Genomic DNA, 7,864 nt, shown 5'->3' with positions numbered 1-7,864 from the left:
CCCAGATACAATTTACTACAATAAATTATACAGCAATGGCTGAAGATCAGTGAAGTACAAAATAAAGTGGCCTAAATAAGGACTAAATATATGAACCAAAGAGTAAATTAACTTCCTAACATTACAAAAAGTAAACATTTGGTCACAACTGCTAGAAATGCGGTACATAGAAAAATCAACACAGTTTTAAAATACAGTACATAACAAAGGGAACACACACGGGCATTAGATGATTTCTCGTTAAATATACAATTAAAATATCACCTGTCCATTCTGCCTTAGTCAGCTGACATTTCTTTCAGGTTTTTAAAATTATTTTATTAATAATTCTTATCTCTTTTAAAGTAACTCAAAATAATCAGGGTATATTAAACAAACATAACTGCTGACATGAGAGGTCAGAAAAGCGGTAGCACATTATTTTATTTATTTATGTATTTTACCCCACCCCGAGCACATTACAGAAGGGTCACTCACTCTAGCTTCCACAACAAGAAGGTTTAAACACCCTGACTTCTTGTTCCTGAATAGAAGCCCATTGGCAGAGCTGCCCTGAAGATAATGACCTGTTTTAGCTGCTTTGTTATGTTGGCCTGTGATCAGGTGCAGTGGTGCAGTAAATAAATCCAGTCCACACAATCCTTTTCTCACAAAAACAGTCTGTGGACTTTAATAATAATAAAAATAATAACAAAGAACACAAAATAAGTCCACCCCTTTACCAGCGATGGTATTGGGGGGTACACGGCAGCTTTTCTAAAAATAAACAACAACGGGACTTTGTCCGTCCCCGCGTTCTCTGTGCGCGCAGTGCTCTCGCTCCAGAGAAGCGTGGTGCCGTGAGTGGTGCGGTGCTGTGCTGTGCTGTGCTGTGCAGTGCAAGGACGTGCTCTTTATAAACCGCCGGTCCGCGGCTCACTCCTCCTCTGCAACACAAAACACACGTAAACCAAAATCATAAAAACAATACAGGCTCCGGCCGTTTGCCTTTCATTATCAGCGCAAGGGGAGGTTTTGACATAGCTGCTTCCCCTTTGTACCCAGCAAACTCCTCCCTGCAGCCCACGCGTCGCCATGATTTCTCCAATAGAGGGCTGCCCCGCAGCTGACTGCAATGGAATCGTCCTGAGTACTTGCAGCTACGCGCCCCTCCTAATATGGTCACCTTCCGGTTTCCACCTACCATCGAGGTGGCAGATCTAGGAGGCAGCTTACCTTCCCCCTTACACAGCGCCCTTTCTAATCGGGAGGGAGATTTGCAGCATCGATACTTTCTCTCTTTATCACATATCTCACCCCTCAGAGTGATGCCGAAGGAACACTCGGCCAACACTACATTCCCCAATGGTCCCCCCTCCCTTGAAAAAAAATCTGCATTTTGATGCTCCTTACCCGCACGATGTTTCACTGTATAGTGGAAGGGTTGCAGCGCCAGATACCACCGAGTTATCCGAGCGTTATTGTCCTTCATCGTGTGTAACCACCTTAAAGGAGCATGATCAGTGACAAGCGAGAAAGAACGCCCCAACAAGTAATAGCGAAGAGCATGAGTAGCCCATTTGATGGCTAAACATTCCTTCTCAATGACGGAGTAGTTAATTTCCCTAGGAGCCATTTTTTTGCTCAAATAAATGATAGGGTGTTCCACTCCGTCAACTTGTTGGGACAGGACCGCCCCCAGACCAATGTGGGAGGCATCAGTCTGAAGGATGAACTCTTTGCTGAAATCTGGTGAAATCAGAGCGGGAGCTTGACAGAGTCGCTTCTTAATCATATCAAATGCTTCCTGACACTGCCCTGTCCATTTAACTAATTTTGGAGCAGCCTTTCGGGTGAGATCGACCAGGGGGTTGACTATGGTGGCATACTCGGGGATAAAACGGCGATAATAGCCGGCTAACCCCAGTAGTGATCTCACCTGTGACTTGGTTCTCGGGATTGCCGTCTCCACCAGCGCCTGGACTTTGGAGGCGATAGGCTTTACCCGGCCATTACCCATAATATAGCCAAGATACTGGGTCTCCTGTTTGCCAAATGCACACTTGCCCAGCTTGGCTGTTAGCCCAGCCCCCCTTAGAGACTGTAGGACGGCTGAAAGCCTAATAATATGCTCCTTCCAGGTGGAGCTAAAAATCACTACATCATCGATGTATGCGGCTGCGTACTGATGATGAGGAGCTAAGACCTGGTCCATCAGTTTCTGAAAGGTGGCGGGAGCTCCATGCAACCCGAAGGGCATGGTCCGGAAATGGAACAAGCCATCTGGGGTAGAGAAAGCAGTTTTCTCTTTTGAGCTCTGAGTGAGTGGAATCTGCCAGTACCCCTTCGTCAGATCCAAAGTCGAAATTAACCGCGCCTTACCCAGTCGGTCGAGGAGCTCGTCCACTCGGGGCATTGGATACGCATCAAACTTAGAGATGGCATTGACCTTCCGGAAATCCACACAGAACCGAGTGGAGCCGTCCTTTTTGCCCACCATCACGATAGGACTGCACCACTCGCTCCGGGAAGGCTCAATGACTCCAAGCCTGAGCATATCCTCCACCTCCTCGTGAACGGGACCCCTGCGACTCTCCGGGATCCGGTACGGTCTCTCTCGGACCCTGACACCTGGCGGAGTAATAATAGCATGAGAAATAACATTAGTCCTGCCGGGCAAATCAGAAAAAACATCACTAAACCTTTCCACCAACTGGAAGAGCTCACGTTTCTGATCCGGAAGTAACTGTTCTCCCATCAGAATGTTAGTTGCAGCTAATGGATTGACAGTGGGACCAAAATCCTCTTCTAAACTGTCACCAGCTATAAACAGGGCCTCCCTTTCATTCCAGGGTTTTAGCAAGTTAATGTGATAAATTTCTTATTTCGGCGATTGGGTTGTCTAATTTCATAATTCACATTACCAATTCCCCGTATCACCTCATATGGCCCCTGCCATTTAGCATACAACTTAGACTCTGATGAAGGAAGTAGCAGCAGTACTTTATCACCTGGCCGAAAAGTCCGAATTCTTGCTTGTTTGTTGTACTGCTGCTCTTGGCGATGCTGAGCTAGTTTTAGGTTTTCTTGTGCCAAACGACCAACCAATTCCAGGCGGTCTCTTAACAGGATTACGTATTTGACTATGTTTTTGGAAGTTTTTGTTTGCTCCTCCCACCCTTCTTTCACAAGATCCAGAATGCCCCGTGGTTGCCTCCCATACAGCAGCTCAAAGGGAGAGAACCCGGTCGAACTCTGAGGCACCTCTCTCACTGCAAACATCAGGTAGGGGAGGAGTTTAGCCCAATGTTTCTGCTCTTGGGTGACAAACCGCTTCAGCATCTGTTTTAAAGTCTGATTAAAACGTTCCACCAAACCATCCGTCTGCGGGTGATAAACAGAGGTTCGAATGGACTTAATTTGCAACAATTTATACAATTCTTTCAAACACTGTGACATGAAGTTCGTTCCGTGATCAGTGAGGATTTCTTTTGGAATCCCTACTCTCGTTATAATCTGTACTAACTCTCGAGCAACTGCTGCGGCACTAGTGGATCTCAATGGTACTGCCTCTGGATATCTGGTCGCGTAGTCCACCACTACCAAAATGTGCGTGTATCCAGAGTCAGACTGGCTCAAGGGACCCACTATATCCATAGCAATGCGTTCAAAGGGAACTGAGATCAGGGGCAGTGGGACCAGCGGGGCCGGGCGAACCCGCCCCGGCGCTACTTGCTGGCATTCCGGACACCCCGCTACATATCGCGTCACCTCACTATAGACTCCCATCCAATAAAATCGAGCCAATATTCGTTCCCGAGTCTTATCGCTACCTAAATGGCCTGAACATGGGACATCGTGAGCCAACCGCATGATCTCACGTCGAAAAGACTGAGGAACGAGTAATTGTGTTACAATCTGGCTTGTGCTCGTGGCTTGGGATACCATATACAGCAAATGCCCGACAATAATGTGGTGAGGATATGTAAGCGGCCGGTTATCCTCTACATCCTTCCCCTCGATAGACCGAACCTGCCCCCAGATGTGTGCCAGCGAAGGATCATTCTTTTGTTCCAACGCTAGGTCCACATCTCGGTCCCAGAACTTCGGGATATCGAGCGGAGCTACAGTAGCTTCAGCACTGGGGGCCCCAGTAACCTGCCCCCGCAGGTCACACTGAGTCCCAATCCCCTTTCCCTTACATTTAACAGACTCTGAAGTTTCCCCCACCAAACCCCAGCCTTGTCTTATTGACATTCCTTCCCATTTTTCAACCCTTCGCTCTTTTTTTGTTTTTTTCGGGCGAAATCGGGAATAGAACAAATCAGCTTGCAGCGGGAATATTTTCCCAATAGTTTCCCCCGCTGCTCCCATGGTCTTACCGGAGACTGGCATTACCGTTTTATTAATCATTGTTTCAAAATATGGCCAGTCTCGACCTAAAATAACTGGATATGGCAACTTTGCAGCCACTGCCACGATTACGCGGCGGGTATGACATCCAATCGTCACATCTAATTTAGTGAGGGGGTAGTCCTTGTTATCCCCGTGAATACAGGAAATGACCACGACCCCGCGTGACCACCAAGGTACCCCCGCCAACAGAGCTTCTTCAATTAAAGTCTGCCCACATCCTGAGTCCACTAACGCGTGGGTACTCACATCACCAACCCGTACATCAACAATGCAAGGCCCCTCCCAATCATTACCCCTGGACTTACCTGGTGCTGTTGGTAGGTAATGGGAGGCCGCACCACATTCCATCGCCGCCGGACAATTCCGCGCAAGGTGGCCGACCTCATGGCACCGGTAACACGTGGGGTGAAAGGGCGCCCACGGAGCTTGTATGTCCCGCTGCCGGTTCGGCAGTGGGGAGGGGTTCTCTGTTCTCACCCCGCTGGGGGTCGACCTCGCCCTCCATTGGGGTGGAGGAAGGCCGCCCGTGGGGTGTCGATGAGAAGTAGCCCCGTGGGGGGAGGGGGTGAAGTGCTGTGGGGGTCCTGTCCTCGGAGTCGGTCCTGTCCGGGGTCGGTTGGAGGGAGGAGCGGGGGTAACGACCACGGGAGCTGATGCCAAGGCATCCTCATACCCCTCAGCCAATCGGACTGCTGCCTCTAGCGTGGTGGGTCGATGCCTGGTGACCCAGTTCTGGGTGTCCGGCCCCAGCACCTTCACGAACTGCTCTACGGCAATCAGCTCGGTGATTTTTTCTGCATCGTTGGTGCCGGGGCAGAGCCACCGGGTCACATGATCCACAAGTTGCTGGGCCACCACGCGGGGTCGCAGTCCTGGGGGGCGCTGGTACTCCCGGAACCGGCGGCGGTGTGTCTCCTCTGTGATGTCCAGCCGCTGGAGAATGGCCTGCTTCACCTGGTCGTACACCAGGGCTTGCTCATGTGTCAAGGCTTGGTAGGCTGCCTGGGCCTCTCCGATCAAATTGGGGCCCAACTGGGTAGCCCACCACTCCCGAGGCCACTGAGCTGCTGTTGCCTGCCTTTCAAAGGCAACTAAGTAAGCCTCAGGGTCATCCTCCAGCGACATCTTCACTACCCTTACCCTTGGTAGGGGTACTGCTGGTTGAACCACCGGTTCCCTCCCCCGATTGGCCTCCAGGAACAAGCCATGCATCCTTTCCATCATGGCCGTCAATGATTCCTGATGCCTCCGCTCCTGCGCCTCCAACAGCGCTGCCAATGCGGTTGGGTCCATTTATAATCCCTCTTCTTGACACCAAGTGTGATCAGGTGCAGTGGTGCAGTAAATAAATCCAGTCCACACAATCCTTTTCTCACAAAAACAGTCTGTGGACTTTAATAATAATAAAAATAATAACAAAGAACACAAAATAAGTCCACCCCTTTACCAGCGATGGTATTGGGGGGTACACGGCAGCTTTTCTAAAAATAAACAACAACGGGACTTTGTCCGTCCCCGCGTTCTCTGTGCGCGCAGTGCTCTCGCTCCAGAGAAGCGTGGTGCCGTGAGTGGTGCGGTGCTGTGCTGTGCTGTGCTGTGCAGTGCAAGGACGTGCTCTTTATAAACCGCCGGTCCGCGGCTCACTCCTCCTCTGCAACACAAAACACACGTAAACCAAAATCATAAAAACAATACAGGCTCCGGCCGTTTGCCTTTCATTATCAGCGCAAGGGGAGGTTTTGACATAGCTGCTTCCCCTTTGTACCCAGCAAACTCCTCCCTGCAGCCCACGCGTCGCCATGATTTCTCCAATAGAGGGCTGCCCCGCAGCTGACTGCAATGGAATCGTCCTGAGTACTTGCAGCTACGCGCCCCTCCTAATATGGTCACCTTCCGGTTTCCACCTACCATCGAGGTGGCAGATCTAGGAGGCAGCTTACCTTCCCCCTTACACAGCGCCCTTTCTAATCGGGAGGGAGATTTGCAGCATCGATACTTTCTCTCTTTATCACATGGCCGCAATGTGCAATTTTAAAGTGACAGTGCAGCACATAAAAATACCAAATTGTAAATAGTGAAAATAATATACATGTGCAAACAAGTACCTTATAAATACTCAAGAACATAAATAAAGAAAAATAATTGAAATACATTTTCACACCTGTTACACTTAAGCCCTGGGATTAGTCTGGTTGCTCTCCAATCCTTAATGTCTTCTGTATGTGTTCTCACCAGTGTCACACTGTATAATCAAGCATTCTGTTTTTTTAATTGCCTTACCACACTCTCTAGTTCCTGACAGCCTACCTCACTAAGGTCTTTCATGGACCGGAATTGTATGTGGAATTGGTGACTGCTCCTTTCATTGCGTAGTTGTACTATTGCAAACAACATGCTGGAACTTGCATGTCCAGAGTTAGTTAGTTAAGTCCTGGTCTGAGAGCATGTAACACACAAACCTCTTATGTTTGCATGTTACCATTTATTTTTCAATAAAAGCAAGTATAAGTTTAGTGGGTATGTTCTGTTATTTGCAATATTAAATGCACCACAGCCTGTTGTAGCTCTGTACCACCACCTAGTATTTTTTAACAAATTGAACTATAAAATAATATAGTATAAAACTATAGATATTACAACTTAGTGTACCTGGCTGAATCTTTTGTGGCACCACAGTAATACAACTTAGCTGTTTGAATCATTTTTAGTTTTTCAGTGCTGCAGATTACTGTGAAATAGCGGGTTTGTATACATTCACATAATGTAAATATTACCACGTTGTAGGGGAAAATACTCTTATTATTATTTAACAAGTTATCTTGTACTGTTAAAATGATTTTACCAGAGTATGAGGCAGACCTGTGAATAAATATAACAATAAGTAGTTAAATATATTTCAATACTTCAAATAAATGTACATGTGACTTGGAATATTTAATTTTTTTTTAAATATATTTAAATTGATTGTAAATATTTAAATATTTCAACCATTGTCCATTGAAATTTTAAATATATTTCAATATTAACCTTGATTTACAAATATAGTCACCAGCTGGGAATTGTACTTTGCATTACAGTTGCTCAGGAAGGTCCAGTGATGCTGGGAATGGCATAGCTGGCAGAAACAATGTTGGAGCCCTGGGTGAGGAGAGTGGCATCCTCAAACGGTTCCAGAATAGCCACAAGTTCATTGAGGCATCGGATGTCTGTTGGGGTCAGCTGTACTGGTGCATTGATCCTGGTTGAGTTTATCTTGGTCAGCCCTCAAAATGGATCGCGACCAGTTTCAGCGTACAGCAGTTGCAGGCTGAAACTTTCTTTCTCCATCCAGAATGTCAGCTGCAATGGTTGATTTTGTGGGTGTGGGACACAAGAGAACCAGCTTTGTCAAGTGCTTTCCGGGATGCTGGGCACTTGGACAGGCCGCCATTTACAACATGCTGTGTGACATTGGCAAAGCATCCTTCAC

General features: G+C 47.6%; 1 protein-coding gene across 1 annotated transcript; it reads right to left on the bottom strand.

The window, feature by feature from the left end:
- Positions 1–618: 618 nt before the first annotated feature.
- LOC131737755 (uncharacterized) lies at positions 619–6,367 on the bottom strand. Its single transcript, XM_059028741.1, has 2 exons — positions 4,701–6,367; positions 619–926 (listed from the first exon to the last, which is right to left on the bottom strand). Exons 1-2 carry the CDS (start codon positions 5,686–5,688, stop codon positions 916–918), a joined length of 999 nt encoding a protein of 332 aa, XP_058884724.1. The 5' UTR covers positions 5,689–6,367; the 3' UTR covers positions 619–915.
- Between the last annotated feature and the right edge of the window lie 1,497 nt (positions 6,368–7,864).

This window comes from Acipenser ruthenus, chromosome 8, assembly GCF_902713425.1.
Source record: "Acipenser ruthenus chromosome 8, fAciRut3.2 maternal haplotype, whole genome shotgun sequence".
Taxonomy (NCBI): domain Eukaryota; kingdom Metazoa; phylum Chordata; class Actinopteri; order Acipenseriformes; family Acipenseridae; genus Acipenser; species Acipenser ruthenus.
Note: the sequence above shows the minus strand (reverse complement) of the source record. Positions and strands in the feature narration are given on the sequence as shown.

Bases quoted from the DNA above. Each gene is read 5' to 3' on its own strand.
- LOC131737755 (XM_059028741.1), bottom strand. From the start codon at position 5,688: ATGGACCCAACCGCATTGGCAGCGCTGTTGGAGGCGCAGGAGCGGAGG.